At 34.5% G+C, this 24,750-nt stretch overlaps 2 protein-coding genes across 7 annotated transcripts in view; one reads left to right on the top strand and one right to left on the bottom strand.

Annotated features, from left to right (window-relative positions):
* Positions 1–24,750, bottom strand: part of Pde11 (Phosphodiesterase 11) — a 355,629-nt gene that overhangs the window by 278,797 nt on the left and 52,082 nt on the right. The window lies entirely within an intron of this gene.
* On the top strand, positions 2,578–11,262 carry LOC142226716 (uncharacterized). The gene is made up of 3 exons (XM_075296856.1): positions 2,578–2,713; positions 2,859–3,809; positions 10,534–11,262. Exons 2-3 carry the CDS (start codon positions 3,694–3,696, stop codon positions 11,129–11,131), a joined length of 714 nt encoding a protein of 237 aa, XP_075152971.1. The 5' UTR covers positions 2,578–2,713; positions 2,859–3,693; the 3' UTR covers positions 11,132–11,262.

Here is a 24,750-nt window from a genome sequence, read left to right as displayed (position 1 = left end):
GCGGATTTTCTGCCAACTTTTCTAGGGCCCATTCACTGAAAATTCGACGTTGTGGCTCGTTAGTAAGTCTATTCATGATGAAATGTCAAAGCATACTGAGCATCTTTCTCTTTGACACCATGTCTGAAATCCCACGTGATCTGTCAAATACTAATGCATGAAAATCCTAACCTCAAAAGAATCACCCTTTATATTCTGGGTCGTGGTGAAATTCTGAGTAGATCTAAGCATGTCCGTCCCTCCGTCTGTTGAAATAACGCTAACTTCCGAACGAAGCAAGCTATTGATTTGAAACTTTGCACAAGTAGTTGTTATTGATGTAGGTCGGATGATATTGCACATGGACCATATCGGTCCACTTTTACGTACAGCCCCCATATAAACGGGCACTCAGATTTGGCTTGCGGTGGCTCTAAAAGAAGCATATTTCATCCGATCCGGCTGAAATGTGGTACATGGTGTTGGTATATGGTCTCTCACAACCATGCAAAAATTGGGCCACATCGGTCCATAATTATATATAGCCCCCATATAAACTGATCCCCAGATTTGGCTTGCGGAGCCTCAAAGAGAACCAAATTTCATCCGATCCGGCTGAAATTTGGTACATGGTTTTGGTATATGGTATCTAACAACCATGCAAAAATTGGTCCACATCGGTTCATAATTATATATAGCCTTCATATAAACCGATCCCCAGATTCGACCTCGGGAGCCTCATGTAGGAGCAAAATTCATCCGATCCGGTTCAAATGTGGAACGTGCTGTTAGTATATGATATCTATCATGCGTGCAAAAATTGGTCCACATCGGTTCATAATTATATATAGAACCCATATAAACCGATGCCCAGATTTGGTTTGCGGAGCCTCTAAGAGAAGCAAATTTTATCCGATCCGGTTGAAATTTGGAACATGGTGTTAGTATATAGTCTCTAACAACCGTGCCAGAATTGGTCCATATCGGTCCATAATTATATATAGCTCCCATATAAACCGTTCCCCAGATTCGACCTCCGGAGACCCTTGGAGGAGCAAAATTCATCCGATCCGGTTCAAATTTGGAACGTAGTGTTAATATATGGCCGCTAACAACCATATATAGGCGATCCCCAATCACACAAGAATTGGTCCATATCAGTTCATAAACATGGTTGGCACTTGAGCCAAAAATAATCTACCAACATTTTATATCTATAAAATATTTTGTCAAAATTTTATTTCTATAGCAAATTTAGTTAAAATTTTATTTCTATAGAAAATTTTGTCAAAACTTTTTTTCTATAGAAAATGTTGTCAAAATTTTATTTCTATAGAAAATTTAGCCAACATTTTATTTCTATAGAAAATTTTGGTAAAATTTTATTTCAATAGAAAATTTTGTTAATTTAATCTATACCACGTATGGACGTACTTACAATTTAGGTGTTAGGAGGTTTTAAGATACCTTGCCATCGGCAAGCGTTACCGCAACCCAAGTAATTCGATTGTGGATGGCAGTGTTCAGAAGCAGTTTCTACGCAACCCATGGTGGAGGGTACATAAGCTTTTTTTTTAACCAATGTCTGTACTCTCTTCTACATTGTATGATTCACTTATTGATGCATTGTTCTCTTTTGGCCTGTTTACTGCAATTTGCCCATAAACTTATCCTCATTACAATTTTGTTTATATTACTATAAATAATAATGAATTGTGAATTATGAATTATATTAATCAATTTAAATGTAGCATATAACCTTTATTCTGTGAATGTATACTTTGCTGAATTGATCACCTAATGTTAAGCTAACATATACCTTTGAATTACAACCGGTTTCTATATGTTTTAATACGTGGCAGCACTAATCCTGTTTTTATCCGAGCATTTTTGAGTACAGAAACCGAGGTTGCCTGCATTGTTCGCCAGACTTCCTCTTTCTTCTCACAAACAGCAGTTCAACGATACACACACCTTTGTTCTCATTATTCTATATTTCCCAATAAAATAATGTAAGTGAAATGAAATCCCAACGTGTTTCTAATTCTTGGTTGTGCTGAAGCTGGTTAGAATTTTATTCAGAATTCTTTCTTCTAATATTGCTTTATTCATCGAGCCTAAGCTCACATGTGTTGGATGAGGATTTGTTTCTGTCATCCAAATCCATTCACACGGGACCTTAGTTCCAAACATTTAAATCTCACAGAGAACCTTAGTTCTACTTAATAAATCCGTGAAAATAAAAGCTATAAATCTAAACATGGTCCTTCGAAATTTATCAATATCAGTTCTATTTCAAAATATAGTCCTCGGATTAATGTCCAGAAATTGCATTGCACGAAAGTGTTAAATCCCATATTTTCTACCCAAATATTACCGTATGCTGGGTAAATATGTTTATAAATATACACCAACCATTATAATAGACATATTTGGATTTCATACCTTCTGTTCACATTGAACCAAATATGTTCAATTACATTTATAAAAAGAAAAACTCCAAATTAATTGCAAACATCTAAAAATAATATCTTTAGAGCGGCTTGGCAACCTTGATGAAAGTATAAGTGAATTTGGCACCATTTTTTCTCAACAAGGCGTCGGTCGAAGGAAAGAAATTCGTCAAATAAACTTAAATCTTCAAATTTTATGGTTTGATGCATGTGATCAAATTGAGATTGCGATAACACGTAACAGTTACAAGAGTAACATAATAAAAAGAACGAAGTTCGAGGTAAGAAGCCAATTTATGCCTAGATTTTCTGATATCCACATCAGTCGAGAAGATTACGCAACAAAGCTCCACGAGGGAGCCCCAACAATAATTTACATAACAAGGCGGCAGTAATTTAACTACTCTCGTGCTTCTTAAATTTCAGAATCAAGTATCCAGAACCACTAACTGAAGCGTAAGGTTATAAATATAGCCGGGAAATTCGCTGGATAAGGTAAAGTTACTCGGCACAACGGTCATATAATCAATTATCAGAATTACCTACGAAAAGCGTAGAGTACGGAAAAAAAAGGCTTTCCAAAACTCAAAGTTGCTTCCAACATTGAATAAAGTGCTCCCTTAAGAGGTAAAGAAGACATTTCCCCACAGGAAGCTGCCTTAGTGAGGCCTAAAAAGAAATCATAAAAGCTACGCGCTCAAGAAATTTGGCTGTTCAACATTGATACGGATGAATCGCGGTGGGCAACATTGAATTCAGTGACGGTGAAATTTTATATTACCAGTGGCTTTCCAACAAACTTTAGCCCTAATTAAGGTACACCGGTGACAACAATAATAGAAAATTCACATACACGCATTGGAAAGGTGTTGGATCTGTATAAAGTGCCAGCATCAGTTCTTGGGTAAAAGTACATTCCAGTGATCATTTCAATTCGTGTCATCTCTATCATCAACTACGGTACTGCATGGCCAAAAAGTTCCCATCATCAGAATCATCCCTTATATGAAACACCGTACATATTTCACATATCAAAACAAACGCTGGCAACATTTATTCTCTGCAACATTTCCCAATCAGTCAGTATCACCACACAACACAGCTGGAACATTTTTAGTCATCCATAGCAACATTTCGCAATAACTACAAGCTCATCAGACATCAAACACAACACATCAACGTCATTGGACTCTTTTTTGTCATCTATAATCGCAACATCAGCAAATAGAATCACAACATTTATCATCAACCCAACATCTTTATGCAACTGGGACATTCTCCAGCAACACTGCAACTCAACACACAACAATACACCTACAGAAATTTTAATCTACTCAGATCTACAATGACACTCGGTAACATTTGCTTGGAGTCGCTGTAAGTCAGAAAATTTTATTTTATATATTTTCATAGTATGGTCATGGTTTCCTTACAAAAGTGAAATTTATTGACGTCTTTACTATAATTATGGGCAGCCTGAAAGTAGGCACCGACTTTTCCTATTAAGTATTTTTACACAATAGAGTAACGAAACCACGGCCATTAGCAACATTTTGCAAAGTGAAGGGTTTGAATATATAAAAGTGGAAAGTAAATCTAGATGTGAATTGCTTATCGCCATAATACACAAGAAACCAAATCATATCGTACAATCCCTTACAACCCTTGGCGTATTACTATATATATTATATATAAATGTCAATGCATTAAGGAAGTATCCACCATATAATTTCACATAATTGCCTCATACAAATTACAAGTTGTCAGTCACCTGCACCTATTTCTATATAAATAAATACTTTTCTACAAATTTTATAAATACATATTGCCTTTGAATTTCCATCCCTGGGAAACGAAATATATATTATTTGCTCAATGACCGAGACAAATATATTGGAAATCGTCGTAAGGATTTTAAGGAGCAATGCTATTTACATGATCATACCGCAATTTGATATTTGTTTAATGCATAGCCACGTCGATAATGCTATGATTGAAAGTCGTAAGATTTTCGAAATTTGTTGAAAGTTTTATATGATTTGTTGCACAATGAATCTTCTGGCTCGTTATTTGCTGAGGATAAATGTTGTTGTTGTTTACAAATTGTTGGTCTGGAATGAGTGATTTATTTTGGCTTTACGAAAAACTGATTTAATGGTTGTGACTCTATCTCTATGTGAATGTGTGTTAATGAGAAGGGTTGATGAAATGAAATTTTGTTTGCTGAATTAGTTGTTTGTCAAGTCACCAAAGAATTTCAGGAGTCTAACCCGATTTAGGTATCCTGTTATCAAGTTCGGAGATAGGGAGACATTTCATTCCCGAGAATAGAGAAATTGGTCGAGTATTTTGCGGACACTACGACATTCCTCCAATTTTTTAAACGGTAATTTTTAAGGAATCTCATGAGACCTTTAGCGAAACATTTCGTGAATTGTTAGAATTATTAATTTTAGCATTCTTTCGGAATAATTTTTCCGGATAACGATCGAAGATTTTTGTTTGTGAATTCAACCATTAAATATTGTTTAGTGTTCGATTTTGAGTTTACGATAAATCCATTTTTTTGGTCGTGTTTGCATCGTTTTGTGCTGGGCCTACTGTTTTTGGAACTACTCTGTTGAGTGTTCGATATCGACACCCATTAGTAGGAGATTTGATTTAGGACAGACTGACCCCTCATTCAAATTCCTGCCTTTTGTTTATTTATACCTTCAAGAGCGTAGCGTGTTGACATGGCTGAGACGCAAGACGATTTCATATTCTATTCAGACGATTTGATGATGTTTTGATCTCGACATAGTGAGATTGCACCGGCTGATCAAACGGACTCCGTTTTAGAAGTCATATTACAGGATTTAAAGGAAAGGTGGATGAATGTCCAAAAATCCTATAAGCTCGTGTTCGCCAATAGGATTGATGATGTGGATAAGGAATTTAAAAAGGCGGCGCAGGAGAAATATGCGACTTGTACTAAGACTTTTCATAGATGCAAGGCAAGGATTCTAGATTATCAGAAAACTCTGATCTCACCATCTGATCCGTCGAGAACGTCATTTAATTTGCAAGATACTGACACGGATTTCAGTTGCATTAAAGTCCCTCCCTGCGACACAGAAAATTTCCAAGGCGGATATGAGGAATGGCCCTCATTCCGAGATATGTTCACAGCAGTGTACATTAATCATCCAAAGCTTACGCCAGTTCAGAAACTATATCATCTCCGCTTGAAAGTGAAGGGGCAAGCCGCGGGTATAGTGAGGAAGTATAATCTATGCGGTGATAACTTTTTTTTGGCGTGGGAAGCACTTCGCGCCCGATATGAGAATAAAAGAATATTAGTCGATAATCAGCTAAGAATACTTTTCAATTTGAAGAGCATCTCTTCAGAAAGTAGCGAATCGTTGCAGAAGATCCAATCAACTATTAATGATTGTCTGGCTGCTCTCAAGGCCCAAGAGATATCCACTGGAGACTGGGATCCAATTTTGGTATTTTTGTGTTCGACAAAACTACCACACGAAACCTTATCGCTTTGGGAACAGTCATTGAAATCTCATAAGGAGCTACCAAAATGGTCCGAAATGGATCAGTTTTTATCTGATAGATATGAAATAGTAGAAAGACTTGATACTATTCACGGCACAAAAGCAGTTTCTAGGAAGTCACCTGAGATAAACTCGTTCAACACAGAAAGTGTATCACATGTTACATGCAAGCTATGCAATAAATCTCACGCTCTAAGGAATTGTCAGCAGTTCAGAAAGCTCTCGCCAGCTGACCGCTCTCAATTTGTTTCGCGGAATGGAATGTGCCTCAATTGTCTATCCGATAAACACTCAAGGAAGGATTGTAAAAGTAAACACATGTGTATAGTTTGCAAACGGAATCACAACACTCTTTTACATTTCCCTAACACCAGGACACAGGGTGACCAAGCCGCCAATTTTCAAACAATTTCTAGCCCGCAGAATAGTCTAACTACTCACGAAGACTTCGAAGAGGACTCTTCTACTTTTGAACAAGCAACGGCGTCCGAGGTTTGTCAAACATCTTCTCACTTTTCTTCCCAAGATAACGAGGAGAGCGTTGAGAACACACTTCTACCCACAGCAATGGTGACAATCAAGCATAGGGGAGACTGTTTTACCGCAAGAGCTTTCCTTGATCAAGGATCAGAGAAGACTTTTATTTCAAGCGGATTGCAACAGAGATTGATGCTCCCCACTGAGGCGAAGCGTTTTGAAATTAGAGGATTGGGTGGTCAGGTTGTAGCTAATTCTAAATCGATGTGCTCATTTTCTCTTTTCTCCAGTTCTCACGGTAAAATTGTTAATGCTAAGGCTATAGTTGTTCCCAGGATAACGCGATTACTTCCGAATTTTTTTGTTAAAAGGCCTGACATTTCTTTTGATGACTTGGATGAGTTGGAATTAGCAGATCCCTACTTCCATTCTCCTGGGCATGTAGATTTATTACTTGGTAGCAATGTAATTCCTCATTTGTTATTGGAAGGAGTGAAGAATGTATGTGGTTCGTTGATAGCGCAGGCTACGATATTTGGATGGATAATCAGTGGTCCGATATCAATTCGAACAACTTCCTCTTTTTCCTTGCATGCGACAGAGGTGTCGAACGACGCACTTAGTAACCAACTTAGAGTATTTTGGGAACAAGAAGAAGTTCCTACAGAATTTTGCTCTTCAGCGGATGATGAATATTGCGAAAATCTTTTTAAGAGGACTACGTTTCGGAACCAAGATGGTCGGTACGTGGTTAGACTTCCATTCAAACAGGATTATATGTCCCAGTCACCTTTAGGTCCATCCAGATCTCACGCTCTCGGTCAATATATTAGGATGGAAAAAACAGCTTTCAGAGATCCCCAAATAGCAACGGCATATAACGATGTGCTACACGAATATCTAACTTTAAATCATATGACAATTACAAGTTCTCAAGAATCATCATCTAATGCATCAGTTTGTTCGTTCTATTTACCCCATCACGCCATCGTTAAACCCGAGCGTCGTAGCACGAAGGTGAGAGTTGTGTTCAATGCGTCGAAAAGAACAAGCTCAGGAGTATCTCTTAATGATGTGCTTCATATTGGTCCCACTCTCCAACTGGACTTGACAACAATAATTCTTAGATGGAGGTTATATAAGTGTGTTTACTGCGGTGACATTGAAAAAATGTACCGCCAAATTATAGTCCACGATGACGATATTCAGTTTCAGAGAATATTATTCAGACCTTCCCCACTAGGTCCTATAAACGATTATGCCCTAACCAGAGTAACTTTTGGTGTTAATTGTGCTCCTTATTTAGCGATAAGGACACTAATTCAACTCGCCCGAGATTCACAGAATGAATATCCAAGGGCATCTAAGGTGATTCTTAAGGAAACCTATGTTGACGATATTTTATCGGGTGCTCACGACATAGACACAGCGGTCGACACTTTATCCCAATTAATTGATATGTTAAACTCTGCCGGATTCCCATTGAAGAAAATTACTTCGAATTGTTCTGATATTCTATCTTCTGTTCCCCAACAAAACGTGTTAGATTCTGAATTTCTTAGGTTTTATGAGACAAGCGGTACAAAAACACTTGGCATTCAATGGAATGCCTTGTGTGATATATTTACATATGACCTCGAACTGTCTCCAACTTCAAAACCTACAACAAAACGACAAATTCTTTCCACCGTCTCAAAATTATTTGACCCCGTCGGATGGGTCTCGCCGATCATAATACAAGCAAAAATACTTCTTCAGCAATTGTGGATTGAAGGAACTCAATGGGATGAGGTCGTAAGACCTTCCACTTTGAGCAAATGGATCACATTTTTGGAAAACATGAGACATATTTCCCAAATAAAAATCCCGAGATGGGTGAACTTTATCCCTTTTCATACCTCTCAACTACACGGATTTTGCGATGCATCAGAAAAGGCATATTGTGCATCCATATATCTTAGGACTGACAATGGAACTTCAATCTCTTCTCATCTCTTAATTTCTAAAACTAAGGTGGCCCCTATAGAACCTGTGAGTCTTCCACGTCTTGAGCTTTGTGGAGCGGTATTGTTGTCCAAGTTAGCTAAACATTTACTTTCTAATTTGTCTCTTGAACACACGGAACTTTTTCTTTGGAGTGATTCCTCTATCACCCTTGGTTGGTTGGGAAAGCCCCCAATTACATGGAAAACGTATGTTGCAAATCGAGTAGCGAAAGTTATCCGAAATGTGGGAAATTGCCAATGGAGGCATGTTCGTTCTACGGAAAATCCGGCAGATCTTGGTTCACGCGGATGTAGTCCTCAAGAATTGGCTAATAATGACCTTTGGTGGCATGGACCCTCATGGCTTCAAAGACCCCCGGAGGAATGGCCAAAGCCCACAGTAACATATGGAGATTTACCGGAAATTAGAAGAGTTGAAAATTTTTATACTTGTGAAGTCGAAGACGAGATTATTAAACGGTTCTCCAGGTGGGATAGAGCTATTAGAGTACTCGCGTATGTTTTCCGCTTCTGTAAGGTAACTCGTAAAATAGAGAATTTTAGTTCAGTTGTGATCTCACACGAAGAATTCAGAAGCACAAAAAATAGACTCATTGCATTAACTCAACGGTCATATTTCTCCCGAGAATACACGTTACTTGAAAGCTTTAAACCTGTTCATAAGAAGAGTTCTCTCTTTTCCCTCAATCCATTCGTTGATGATAATGGAATTATAAGGGTTGGCGGACGGATAGCCAACGGAGATCTTAATTACCACGAAAGACATCCGATTATAATACCGGTCCAATCATGTTATGCGCAATTGTTAATACAGTTTACACATACTTTGTTATTACATGCTGAAAATAATTTATTGATGCGGAGTATACGGGAAGAATATTATATATCTCGACTACGATCGGCGATCAAGAAATGCATTCGTATGTGCAGAATATGTACTATACACAAACGTAAGATACAGTCCCAACTAATGGCAGCCCTTCCTTCAGAACGAAGTAGTTTCTCTCTACCCTTCACATTTACTGGATTGGATTTCGCAGGTCCGTTCGCAGTAAAAGCTTCAAGTCTAAGAAATGCAGTTTACCAAAAAAGTTATGTATGTGTTTTCGTGTGTTTCTGCACCAAAGCCATCCACTTGGAACTTTGTTCAGATCTCTCCTCGAATTCATTTATGGCAGCATTTACAAGATTTGTGAGCCGAAGAGGCCTTCCAAATAAAATAATGTCCGACAACGGAACAAACTTTATTGGAGCAGAGCGAAAACTTCGATACGATTTTCATCAATTTATAAATAATGTTTCGGAAGATATATCGAAAAAGTATTCTATACAAGGTCTCCATTGGGAGTTCATTCCTCCAAACGCCCCACACATGGGTGGTTTGTGGGAAGCAGGTGTCAAATCCTTTAAATCTCATTTTAAGAAGATCGCTCAAAACTCTAAGTACACATTCGAAGAGTTCTCAACTTTATTAGCTAGAATCGAAGCAGTCCTAAACTCTCGTCCTTTATCACCAATGACAGATGACCCATTGGAATTGAATGCATTAACACCTGGACATTTTCTACGAGGTGCCCCATTGATAGCTCAACCTGAGTACGTGTCAGACACTATATCACTTACTGACAGATGGGAAAAACTTAAATCTTTGCAACATCACTTTGCTCGGCGTTGGAAAGATGAATATCTGAAAGAGCTGCAACGGCGATACAAGTGGCAAAGGCCAAAAGAAAATCTCGAAGTCAATCAGTTAGTTATTATAAGAGATGATCAACTTCCACCCTGTGAATGGAAACTTGGGCGGATAACGAAGACATTTCCTGGACGTGATGGATTCGTTCGAGTAGCGGAATTAAACACAGCAAATGGCGTTACAACAAGAGACATCACAAGATTGTGTCCTTTACATCTGGAATCCAAGGATTTATCACTTAAAACTAAATAAACCGAAGTCTCTTCTTTATGATAAATTTGCAAAAAAAAAAAAAAAAAAAAAAAAAAAAAAACACACAAACACAAACAAATCCAAAATACTCCATTTAAGCTTTTTTCTTTATTTATTTAAAATAGGGCACCAAGAAATCCAAACATCCACCAGTGTCTCCTTTGCAGCCGATACCACTCATTACGTTTTTGCCGAAAATTTCTAGGAATGGACATTGGCGCTAGACGAAGAGAAGTTCGACGACTTGGATATTGCATGAACTGCCTGGCTCGGTCCCACAAGTCATACGACTGCATTTCGGAAGTAGCGTGCAAGGAATGTGGAGGTGAACATCACACCTTACTTCACCTTCATCCCGTGCCCCGGCTTACAGAAGAACAAATGAGAGGTAGACGAGTACCATCCGATATGCGGCATTTGTTAACCAGGATAAATAGGGAAAGAAGTCCCGCAAATCACCAGAAATCTGTTCATAGACAAAGTCGCCATCAACACTCCTTGAATCAAAGAAATATTCGTGAAGGCAAAACCATCAGCCATACTAGATCAACGTCCGACCATCGCAAAAACCCCATCAACCGTGAACCAAGTCAAACGCCATATCGCGTTACACGAACAGAAGACAGAAGTTCAGCTATCCACAGTCGAGTGCTTGAGCAAATCCACATGGTTCAAATAGCTATCAGGGCGCTACACAGACTTAACGATGCTCTTACTGATTGAACATTTGCCCTTTTCGGTCAAGGTGGGGGAGGATGTTTACTGCAATTTGCCCATAAACTTATCCTCATTACAATTTTGTTTATATTACTATAAATAATAATGAATTGTGAATTATGAATTATATTAATCAATTTAAATGTAGCATATAACCTTTATTCTGTGAATGTATACTTTGCTGAATTGATCACCTAATGTTAAGCTAACATATACCTTTGAATTACAACCGGTTTCTATATGTTTTAATACGTGGCAGCACTAATCCTGTTTTTATCCGAGCATTTTTGAGTACAGAAACCGAGGTTGCCTGCATTGTTCGCCAGACTTCCTCTTTCTTCTCACAAACAGCAGTTCAACGATACACACACCTTTGTTCTCATTATTCTATATTTCCCAATAAAATAATGTAAGTGAAATGAAATCCCAACGTGTTTCTAATTCTTGGTTGTGCTGAAGCTGGTTAGAATTTTATTCAGAATTCTTTCTTCTAATATTGCTTTATTCATCGAGCCTAAGCTCACATGTGTTGGATGAGGATTTGTTTCTGTCATCCAAATCCATTCACACGGGACCTTAGTTCCAAACATTTAAATCTCACAGAGAACCTTAGTTCTACTTAATAAATCCGTGAAAATAAAAGCTATAAATCTAAACATGGCCCTTTATAATCACTTAATCGTAATATCATTTAGTTATTTTAATTGGTCATTTTGTAATTTTATTGTATTATTATAAGCTCGTAATTATGGTTGTTATTAACTATTACACCACAAAGTGATTTGCCAATCTGAGAAAAAATCTTGTTTTATATTTTTTTGTTGTAAGTATATGTTGTGGTTATTTGTCAATTATTACTAGTGTGGTTTATTATGAAAACGATGTTGTTTTTTTATTATTTATATTTAAAACAAAAATTTAATGGTTGTCATTTGGTCAAAAAAATTTAATTATTCAGTAAAACCAAAGAAAGCTTTGGCTATACTGAAAAAAATATAAAATTTAAACACAATTTTTTTTTTTTGAGATAAAGAAATGTTGATTGAATGAAACTTTAGATGAAGGCTTTAAACAGTTTTCGGTTTTAAAAATTTCTTCAGCCCGTTAGAGTAGTATGCCATTGAAGCAAAGCTTTCTTTAAAGTAGAGAAACACATTTCAGCAGGGACGATAAAAAATCTTTAAAATATAGACTATAAAAATAAATTAAAAGGCTATTACTAATTATTATATATACCCTTTACCGCTACTGTAGTACAGGGTATAAGAAGGAAAAGTCAGAGACCTATCGTTTAGTATATCGATCGTCTTAGAATTCAATTCTGAGTCAATTTAACTATGTCCGTCTGTCTGTTCATGTACTTTTGTGTGCAAAGTTCGCAGTTTAAGTCCGATTGTCCTCAAATTTGGCATAGGGTGGTTTTTTGGGACAGGTTCAGATTTAGATATAGCTGCCATATATATTTATCCCCGATCTGGTCATAGTTGGCGTGTTTATCAACCGATTTTCTTCAAATTCTGTACATACGAATATTTTATGAGTCTCGAAAAACTTGCCAACTATCAGCCAAATCGGTTCAGATTTAGATATAGCTCCCATATACATCTTTCGTCCGATTTAGACTTATATGGCCACAGAGGCCAAAGTTTACTACCGATTTTAGTGAAATTTTGCATAGAGAGCAGTATTGATATTCTGCCAATGCTTGGTAAATTTGATTTAAATCGGTTCAGATTTAGATATAGCTCCCATATATATTTTTCATCCGATTTGAACTTATATGACCTCAAAAGTCACAGTTTTGCCGTGACATGCTTCAAATTTTGCACAAGGAGTACGTTTCATAGTATCGGTAAGTGTACCAAATTTGGTTGAAATCGGTCCAGATTTAGATATAGCTCTCATATATATCTTTCGCCCGATTTGCGCTTATATGGCTTCAAAGCAAGAGTTTTGCCGTGATTTGCTTCAAATTTTGCACGAGAGGTACGTTTGATGGTATCGTTATGTGTACCAAATTTGATTGAAATCGGTTCAGATTTAGATATAGCTCCCATATATATATCTTTCGTCCGATTTGAACTTACGAGGACAGTTCGGAAACTTCTTAGCCTAGCACAAAAAGCGCGGTATAAACAGAGAAAAATTAAGTGTTTTGGAAACTTCCATCTCTGTTATGAACACATGTTCAATTTTGTTTCGATCTGGCAACTCCTTCATATAGAAACAGGTGTTCAAACAAGACGCATCCGCAATTCTTTTTACAATGGAAAAATTAGTAATGCGTGCTGTCATTAAATATTTACATAAAAAAGGTTTATCGGCACAAGAAATTCATAATGATATGGTGAATGTGTTAGATGAAAGTGCTCCTTCATACGCAGCAGTAAAAAATTGGGTTGCTGGTTGTACAAGCATTGAAGATGAACCACATAGTGGACGTCCAAACACAGCAACAACAACAGAAATTGTAGCCAAAGTGCATGATATGGTATTAAATGATCGACGACTAAAAGTGCGTGAAATTGCTAATATCATGGGCGAGATACATGATCGAGTCCATTTAATTTTGCATGAAGAAATACAGATGAAAAAGCTTTCTGCAAGATGGGTGACGCATTTCTTAACAGTCGATCAAAAACGCATAAGATTGAACATTTCTCCACCTTGTTTGGATCGTTTTAAGCAAAATAAAATGGATTTTAAGCGTCGTTTCATAGCTGTTGATGAGACATGGATCCACCACTATACTCCAGAGACAAAAAAAAAAAACAATCCAAACAATCGACTGAAGCTGGAGGAAGTGCCCCAAAGAAGGCAAAAACAATTCAATCGGCTGGTAAAATTATGGCAAAGGTTTTTTGGGACTTCAAAGGTGTTTTATTGATTGACTATCTGCAAAAGGGTAAAACAATAAATTCGGAGTACTATTGCAACCTTTTGGATCAATTAAATGTACAAATTCGAGAAAAACGTCCTGGCTTACAACACAAAAAAATAATGTTCCATCAAGACAACGCACCAGCGCACAAGAGTGTATTAACAATGGCTAAAATCAACGAATTAATGTACGAGTTGCTTGAGCACCCACCTTATTGCCCTGATTTAGCTCCCAGTGATTTTTACTTGATCCCAAAATCTAAAAAAATTCCTTGCTGGCAGGCGTTTTACCTCAAATGAAGATGCAATTACAGTTGTAAACCACTATTTTGAAGACCTTGAGGAAAACTATTTTAATCAAGGGATAGAATTGCTAGAAAAGCGTTGGACTAAGTGTATTGAAGTTTCAGAAGATTATATTGAAAAATAAAAATATTTTTGAAAAACTAACTATTCTCTTTCATTGATAGGCTAAGAAGTTTCCGAACCGCCCTCGTAAGTGTATTGAAGTTTCAGGAGATTATATTGAAAAATAAAAATATTTTTGAAAAACTATTTTCTATCATTGATAGGCTATGAAGTTTCCGAACCGCCCTCGTATATACGCCTGATTTGGGGAAATATGTTAGAAAATTGCATATTTTATACCCAAGAAAGCTCGCTCGATGTGGCCAAATATTGTCACAAACCCGACAATTGACCTCTTGGTGAAATTTAGCCAACATCCTTGTGAAGTCACCACTGCTAAGGAGCAAACATAAAAATTCCTCAAATTGTCTTATACCTACATGTGTGTCGCCGGATAAATCATAAATGTACTTTTGTGCAATAAAATGGCATTAATTTTATATTTCTCATATTTTTTACTTAGTTGTGTTTCGTTTCAGGGTGTTAGCCGATTTAAATTTAAATTCAAGTGATTTTTTAAAAGTATAAAAATATTGGTCCACATCGGTTCTGATTGAAATATTTGTATATGGGAATGTAAATTTTGTGACTGCTAGCACTTGTGTAGGAATCAACTTGCTGGAAAAATTCTAATTTGAATTGAGGGAGGCTATGAAAAATATTTCGATGACTGAGAATTTAAAATTTGAAAAGGAGAAAAAAGAAAAAAAATTGGAGATAGACATTTGAATATTGGATAAAATTTTTTTCTTGTGAGGAAGAAGAAAAACATAATTTGAAAATAAAAAGACGATTAAAATAATTTTTCTGTGAATTGTGAAAAAAAAAACAATTTAATTTCGAATTAAACGATTGGATTTATGTTGAACTTTGTTAAAACAAAAATAAATATTTCAATACTAATCTACTACGGCAATAATTTTTTTAATACAATATACAAATGAGGAAATCATTATATATCCTGAAATTGTACCTACTCTGCTGTTGAAACACCATTTTTTTGGTTATAAAGCCAAATTGGCAAGTCGGACAGAAGCGACCTTTGTGTGCTTCGAGTTGGTGAAAACGGAAAATTTACATACAACGAAATATTGGTTTGCTTGAGTTATGTCTGATTTTAACTAGAAGAGAAAATTGCGAAGGCGACAAAAATTTATATTCAACAGTCGAAGGCTATGAATATTGCGATATCAAATTTTTGACAAAACGAAGACGCCATGCTATTTTTCTAATTTTCGGAACTATTCAAGGATTCATATGTAGAACCATACTTTAAGGATACACAAGACACATAACTATTTGTATTAGCTTTACTATTTGATAGAGTGGAAATTTTAGCTTCATGGATCAAGATACGACAACAGGGCTGCGGTCATCTTCAACGATCTAATAGGTGAGTTTTAATTTTAATTTATGAAAATCAAAATTTCCACTCCACATAATTATTAATATTCATTTTAACATTTTGTTTTTCCAAAATAAAATATATCATTCCTTTCGTGTTTGTGTAAATTCTTAAAACTTAATATTTCTTCATAAAATTAATTATTAAATTAATTATTTGTTTTTGTTAATACTTAGTGGAATTAATATATTAATAATCAACAATACTTAAAAAAAACTAATATTTATAAAATAAAATTTCGATAGATAATATTTATTGTTTTTATATACTAAAATTTTTTAGTAATTTTAATATTAATGGTTCTTTTCAATTTTGTTAAAATATAATTACTTTTTAAAATTAATGTGATAACATAGGAGGGTGGGCAGAGACATAAGGGGAAAATTACATCTTCCACCCCTAGTCTTCGAATATTTCCAATCATCTTTTGTTTATATTTTATTTTTAATGTTGTAAAGCAGTCATTATTATTCAGGGTTTAGCTACCTAAATTTTTGGTTTTTGTAATAGGCCCTGACATACCTTCTAGGCCAAGATCATCACCCCAACTCCCTGAGCACGGCCGGAAAATGAAAGGTAGCACCAGGTCCATAGAAGGTATGGCTAATGTCGGGTCGTTACAATTTGAAGAAGTTCAGATGGTATCAAAAATGTTGGTCTACATAGTGGTGAAGGGTATAATATAGTCGGGCCCGCCCGACTTTAGACTTCACTAACTTGTTTTACTATACTATTTATTATTTATTTAATATGTTTTTCTGTTTACAAATAATTAAATTAAAATGTTATTACAATTTCTGACTTCACTAACCTAATATCATCAGAGTTTTTTTTTTCACTCATTTGATCAGATTGCGCTTCAACTTTATTATCATGACAATAACTAGTCGAGTATCCAGACCACAACATTCATAGTCAAACCAACAGACACTTCATTCAATGATCATACAAGATATTAAATATTTTTTTTTTTTGAACAATAAATGTTCAGCTCAAAAAATTCCATGATTTTTATTTTTATGTAAGTCTACTATGTGCTAGTACTTTAAATGAGTAATCCAGAAAATTAATGTCACGATGCTAGAGATGCTGGTGTAGTTTTTTCATAAACAGTTATTAATTGGAAGTATTTACATTCAATCAAAAAAGTCTCTCTACAAGTGCTTAATTTAAAAAAAAATAAAAAACAAATATCAAGTAGGTGACCTTTTTAGTTTGTAACACTTAGTGTTACCTACCCTATGCTTGATTTTTGCTTTACTTCTTTAACAATATTGGTAAGATTTGGATAAAGGAAGAACGTATTCTATTACATTTTTATTTTGATTGTTAATTTTCACAGCGAAACATGAACATAGTATTGACCTTTAACCCCTTGGCAACCGATGTCCACTATAGCGGACATTCGAAAACGACATCAAACTCTAACTTCCCACTCTGTTTGGATTTATTTATTGATGTTATTTTAAAGTAGAGGCTGTAATCTAAATACACTATAAATATTCTCCAATAAAATAAATTTGTATAAACTTCTTTAACAGTCAACGAAAAATACGCAGTTTTGAGATCATTTTTCTATTGTGCATCTCCTTTAAATAGATATTCATACAAAACTTATAGCTGATATTACTTCAGATTCTTTTTTGTGTATTTACTCATACATCGATATATGCAGTGTTACCGTGGTGCGACTTTAGTGGCATTTTGCAACCTTTTTGTCGTCATGCGACTTTTTGTGCGACTTTTTTAAAATATGCGAAATGTGCGACTTTAGTCGCACAAAAGGGAAGCGCTTAAAATTGAAGCAATTTTTATAAATCGGAATTTGCCGTGCATCTTATTTTTTACGCGGGAGCAACCGTGGTGCAATGGCCCGCCTTGCATACAAAGTCCATGGATTCAACTCCAGTTTCGACCAAGCAGAAAAAGTTTTTCAGCGGCGGATGATGAGTGTTTCTAAGCTTCTTTAAATGCTTCAGTGGGAAACGCCGTTTGAAATCGACTATAAGAAAAAGTTCCCTTGTCATTGAGCTACAAATAGAATCAGTCAGCACTCATTAATAAGAGAGAAATTAATCACGTATGGTATCACAATGGACACCTATACTAAAAAAACTTTACAGGTTGGACCTTCCCTTAAGGATTTTGATATTGATTCCGATCCAAAGGTGCGACTTCTTGAAAATAAAGATATTTTTTAGCGACATAGCTGGGATCAATAAAAATAAAATTAGGATACTGATCTCTTTTATCGAATTTTCATTCTATTCACGTACAAACAAATGCCAGTTTAAAAATCCAGATTATAACGGATACTTCAAAGTAACAATTATTTACTTAATTCGAACAAAACTTTAAACCAAAGACCCTAAATACTCAACATAAGTCTTAGCCCATGATTGGAGTGTTTTTATCTTAAATCTGAAGATTCAATATTTCAGTGAATTTAAAGACGGTATCTTTAAATTAAAATTATGTTTCTTTACTTTAAGGAGATTTTTCCTTAGTTCAAAGTCATATGACTTTAACGAAGTGATGCAAAATTTGTGTCTTAAATGTAATTAAAAATTTTTGAAGCAAAAATTATATTTTTTTTAAATTAAAATTTCATTAATTTAAAGAAATTGGTCCTTAATACTTTTTAAATTGCGCATCCTAAAATTTAGGTAACGCGGTGTTCTGGTTGTTCAGTCTGTTTTTTGTATATAAAAAAAATTTTTTTCTTCAATGCAAATACATTAATACAAAAATTGTATTTATATATACGTTTAAGTGGCAATAAGTTAGTAAAATATCTTTTCATGTTAATGGCTTTTTTATAATTGTGCGACCTTTTTTAGAATATGCGACCTTTTTTGCGACTTTTTAAAAATTTCCAACGGTAATACTGGATATATGTTATAGACTATATAGCTTTTCATTTATTTGAGGTAAATCCTCAAAATTGCGATCAAAATCCTCTACAGTAAACTTCTATACAATGAAGCTCTCTGTCTATAATGAACAAATAAATTTAAGCTTTTATCAAATATTTCCAAGCTGCAAAATATAAAAAGCTACCTTCGTTTATTTTATTAAAATTCTAATATACACTCATAACAAATTACCACAAATTTGAGTGATATGTACGATTATTAACAAAAAAAAAGAATAAAGTAACAATTAGCAAAATAACAGAAATGAGCACGTTTTGAGGTGATTTAATGAATCTGCTTATAAAGGGTGATTTGTTAAGAGCTTGATAACTTTTTTTTAAAAAAAAAACGCATAAAATTTGCAAAATCTCATCGGTTCTTTATTTGAAACGTTAGATTGGTCCATGACATTTACTTTTTGAAGATAATTTCATTTAAATGTTGACCGCGGCTGCGTCTTAGGTGGTCCATTCGGAAAGTCCAATTTTGGGCAACTTTTTCGAGCATTTCGGCCGGAATAGCCCGAATTTCTTCGGAAATGTTGTCTTCCAAAGCTGGAATAGTTGCTGGCTTATTTCTGTAGACTTTAGACTTGACGTAGCCCCACAAAAAATAGTCTAAAGGCGTCAAATCGCATGATCTTGGTGGCCAACTTACCGGTCCATTTCTTGAGATGAATTGTTCTCCGAAGTTTTCCCTCAAAATGGCCATAGAATCGCGAGCTGTGTGGCATGTAGCGCCATCTTGTTGAAACCACATGTCAACCAAGTTCAGTTCTTCCATTTTTGGCAACAAAAAGTTTGTTAGCATCGAACGATAGCGATCGCCATTCACCGTAACGTTGCGTCCAACAGCATCTTTGAAAAAATACGGTCCAATGATTCCACCAGCGTACAAACCACACCAAACAGTGCATTTTTCGGGATGCATGGGCAGTTCTTGAACGGCTTCTGGTTGCTCTTCACTCCAAATGCGGCAATTTTGCTTATTTACGTAGCCATTCAACCAGAAATGAGCCTCATCGCTGAACAAAATTTGTCGATAAAAAAGCGGATTTTCTGCCACTGATTTTGGTAATAAAATTCAATGATTTGCAAGCGTTGCTCGTTAGTAAGTCTATTCATGATGAAATGTCAAAGCATACTGAGCATCTTTCTCTCTGACACCATGTCTGAAATCCCACGTGATCTGTCAAATACTAATGCATGAAAATCCTAACCTCAAAAGAATCACCCTTTAAAAACACAAACAGGTCGATTAATTCAAATTAGTAGCATCTTTAAGCTTATTAGCGTATGGATTATGAGAAGCGTTTTTGTAGTAAATGGTTCTAGTAAACAAACACAACAACGAAAATAATGACAAATACTGGCTTGTGGGTAGTATGTCATTTTCGATTGGTTGGGAATCTGGAAGCTCAAAAAAAAAACAATATTGTCATGAGTACGAACATTTCATTTCGTTGGAAAATGAATGCGAATTTTTCTTTCTTATACAAAGATTTTCTCGTCCTGATTGTTGTCCTATAGACAAAATTTCTGAGCTATAGGAAATTTTGGCAAAATTTATTCTCTAAGAAAATTACGTCAAAATTTCTTGTTTTTTGGAAATTTTATAAAAATTTCTTGTCTATAGGAACTTGTGTCAAAATTTCTTGTCTGTAGAAAATATTGTCAAACGTTTTTGTTTATAGGAAATTTTGTCAAAAGTTTTTGCCTAAACGAACTTTTGTCAAAATTTATTTTCTACAGGATATCACAATTTCTTGTATTTTGAAAATTTTTTCAAAATTTTTAGGCTATAGGAAATGTTGGCAAAATTTCTTTTCTATAGAAAATTACGTCAACATTTTTTGTTTTCTACAAATTTTCTAAAAATCTCTTGTCTATAAGAAATCTTGTCGAAAGTTTCTGTCTATAGGAAATTTGTCAAAATGTCTTGTCTTTAGTAAATTTTGTCAAAATTTTTTGTCTTTGGGAAAATTTATTAAAATCGCTTGTTTCTTCCCTTTAGAAAATTTTGTCAAAATTTTATTTCTATAGGAAATTTTGTCAAAATTTCATTTCTATAGAAAATTTTGTCAAAGTTTCTTGTCTATAGAACATTTTGTCAATATTTCTCTCTATTAAAAATTTTATCAAAATTTCTAGTCTACAGAAAATTTTGTTAAAATTTCTGGTCACTTTGAAGAATTTGATCAAAATTTTTTGTCTCTAAGAAATTCTCAAAAGTTTTTGTCTATAGGAAATTTTGTCAAAATTTCTTGTCTTTAGGAAATTTTGTCAAAATTTCTTGTCTTTAGGAAATGTTGTCAAAATTTATTCCCTATAGGAAATTTTGTCAAAATTTTTTGTCTTTGGGAAATTTTGTCAAAATTTCTTCTCTATAGAAAATTTTGTTAAAATCTCCTACCTACAGGAAATTTTTTCAAAATTGAATTTCTATAGGAAATTTTGTCAAAATTTCATTTCTACAGGAAATTTTGTCAAAATTTCATTTCTATAGGGAATTTTGTCAAAATTTCTCTCTATGGAAAATTTTGTCAAATTTTCTTGTCTATAGAAAATTTTGTTAAAATTTCTGGTCACTAGGAATTTGGGTCAAAATTTCTTGTCTCTAAAAATTTTTTTACGATTTCTTGTCTATTCTTTGTCGATATCAAATTTTGTCAACATTTCTTGTCTATATCAAATTTTGTCAAAATTTCATATCTATAGGAAATTTTGTCAAAATTTCTAGCCAATAGGAATTTTTGTTAAAATTTTTTTCTCTACGAAATTTTCTAAAATTAATTTTTAAGATTTTCTCAACATTTCTGGTCTATAGGAAATTTTAGAAAAAATTCTTGGTCTGTATCAAATTTTGTCAAAACTTCTTGTCTATAGGAAATTTTGTCGACATTTCTGGTCTATAGTAAATTTGGCAAAATTTCTTGTCTATAGGAAATTTTGTCAAAATCTCATTTCTATATGAAAATCTTATTTATATTTTGTCAAAATTTCATTACCCGAAAAAAGTTTGTCAATATTTCATTACTATAGGAAATTTTTCAAAATTTCATTTCTATAGGACATTTTGTCAAAATTTAATTTCTATTTTCGAATTTGGCAAAATTTTATGTCTATAAGAAATTTTGTCAAAATGTCATTACTTTAGGAAATTTTGTCGAAATTTCATTACTATAGGAAATTTTGTCTAAATTTCCTTTTTTTTTTAGGAAATTTATTCGAAATTTCTATTGAAAATATAAAATAAATTCAATTAACAAGTATATACGGCCGTAAGTTCGGCCAGGCCGAATCTTATGTACCCTCCACCATGGATTGCTTACAAACCTCTACGAAAGACTGTCATCCACAATCGAAATACTTGGGTTGTGGTATCTTAAAACTTCTTAACATCGTTTTCTAAATTGTGAGTTAGTCCATACGTGGTATATATTAGACAAAAAAGTTATGTATAATTAAGTTTACAAATAATTACGAATCGATATGGACTTTTTGCACGGTACGTAGAGAGCCAGAATTGAAATATGAAATATGTTAACGACCATATACTAGCACAATGTACCAAATTTCAACTCACTCGGATGAAATTTGCTCCTCCAAGAGGCTCCAAAACCAAATCTCGGGATTGGTTTATATGGGGCTACATATGATTATGGACTGATATGGACCACTTTTGGCATGGTTGTTAAAAATTATATACGATCACCACGTACCAAATTTCAAGCAGATCGGATGAATTTTGCTTCTCCAAAAGGCACCGGAGGTCAAATCTGGGGATCGGTTTATATGGGAGCTATATATAATTATGGGCTGATAGGAACCAATTCCTGTATGGTTGTTGCAGGAGTTTCAACCGAATGGGAAGAATTTTGCTCTTCCAAGGGGCTCTGGAGGTCAAATCTGGGGATCAGTTTATATGGGGCCTATATATAATTATGAACCGATTTCTACCAATTTTTGCATGGGAGTTTGAGGCCATATATTAACATCACGTACCAAATTTCAACTGAATCAGATGAATTTTGGCCTTCCAAGAGGCTCCGGAGGTCAAATATGGTGATCGGTTTATATGGGGGCTATATATAATTATGAACCGATGTGGACCAATTTTTGCATGTTTGTTAGAGACCATATACTAACACCATGTACCAAATTTCAGCCGGATCGGATGAAATTTGCTTCTCCTAGAGGCCTCGCAAGCCAAATCGGGTGATCGGTTTATATGGGGGCTATATATAATTATGGACCGATGTGGACCAATTTTTGCATGGTTATTAGAGGCCATATACTAACACCATGTACCAAATTTCAGCCGGGGGATCGGTTTATATGGGGGCTATATATAATTATGGACCAATTGTTGCATGGTTGTTAGAGACCATATACTAACACCATGTACCAAATTTCAGCCGGATCGGATGAAATTTGCTTCTCTTAGAGGCCTCGCAAGCCAAATTTGGGGGTCCGTTTATATGGGGGCTATACGTAAAAGTGGACCGATATGGCCCATTTGCAATACCATCCGACCTACATCAATAACAACTACTTGTGCCAAGTTTCAAGTCGATAGCTTGTTTCGTTCGGAAGTTATCGTGATTTCAACAGACGGATGGACGGACGGACGGACATGCTCAGATCGACTCAGAATTTCACCACGACCCAGAATATATATACTTTATAGGGTCTTAGAGCAATATTTCGATGTGTTACAAACGGAATGACAAAGTTAATATACCCCCCATTCTATGGTGGAGGTATAAAAATACTTGTCGTTTGTTAATTTTGTCAAAATTTCCTGTCTATAAGATTTTTTTTTTTTCAAAATTTCTTGTTGTTTGAAAATTTGGTCAAAAATTTTTTGTCTATAGGATATTTTGTCAAAATTTCTGGTCTATAGAAAAATTTTGAAGAATTTCTTGTATATAGAAATTTTGTAAAAATAAATTATAGAATTTAAGGGGAAATTATGTCCAAACTTAATTTCTCAATTTCCCCATGAATTTGTCTATTGGCTATTCTGACAAAATTTCTTGTCTATGGGAAATTTTGTCAACATTTCTGGTTTATACGAAATGCAACAAATTGTAATAAATTATAGAATATAATGATTTCCATAATATTTGCGATTTATTTACCGCGTTCGTTGCAAATGTTCTCGGGTTAAGGCCAAGGAAAAAACTTTGTGCCAGAGAAATAGGTCTTCTGATCTATAGGATATTTTGTCAAAATTTAATTTATACAGGAAATTTTGTAGCAATTCTTGTCTATAGGAAATTTTGTCAACATTTCTTGTCTGTAGGAAATTTTATCAAAATTTCTTGTCTATTGGAATATTTATCAAAATTTCTGGTCTATAGAAATTTTGTGAAATTTTCTTTTCTGTAGGATATTTTGTAAAAATTTCATTTCTATAGGAAATTGTGTCAGTTAAGCTTAAGTATAAGTCAGTCGACGTGAGACAGGGCAACCTGAGTTCCCTTTTGAACTTAGCCCAACCCAACCTATTGTAACTGGCCTACAAAGCTAAATCCAATTCAGGAGATGTCTTGGAAGACTTTATTTTAAAAACGCTTTTTAATTGAAACATTGAAATTTCAATTTGTTTTGGTTGGAAGGTTTATGAAGGACTTTGGTATAATATAAAAAAAAAATAGAGTGAAAAACGAATAAATTAAGATTTGTATCCTACTAAAACATATGCTAAACTTAAATTTCAAATTGATTTTCTTAGTGCAACTCTCAGCTTCTATGTCTAGGAATTAATAGCAAAATCATTAGTCTCAAAAAAAAAACTTTTGGAACCTTAAAAAAAGAATTTCATGATGAAAACATATAATTTTAAACTGGATATATTTAAAGAAAAATAAATTATAGTAATGGAATCACAATATTCAAAGCAAAAATATCCTTGACATTGGTATATGTGAAAAAAAAACAAAAATCCCACCTTAAGGCTAGCGGAGATAAACACCTCTTTTATTATGGTAATTCCGATTATCTATATTATGT

The sequence above is a fragment of the Haematobia irritans genome, chromosome 2, assembly GCF_050003625.1.
Source record: "Haematobia irritans isolate KBUSLIRL chromosome 2, ASM5000362v1, whole genome shotgun sequence".
Taxonomy (NCBI): domain Eukaryota; kingdom Metazoa; phylum Arthropoda; class Insecta; order Diptera; family Muscidae; genus Haematobia; species Haematobia irritans.
Note: the sequence above shows the minus strand (reverse complement) of the source record. Positions and strands in the feature narration are given on the sequence as shown.

Bases quoted from the DNA above. Each gene is read 5' to 3' on its own strand.
- LOC142226716 (XM_075296856.1), top strand. From the start codon at position 3,694: ATGCAACTGGGACATTCTCCAGCAACACTGCAACTCAACACACAACAA. The intron at 3,810-10,533 runs GTAAGTCAGAAA...TATTTAAAATAG, and splicing joins AACATTTGCTTGGAGTCGCT to GGCACCAAGAAATCCAAACA.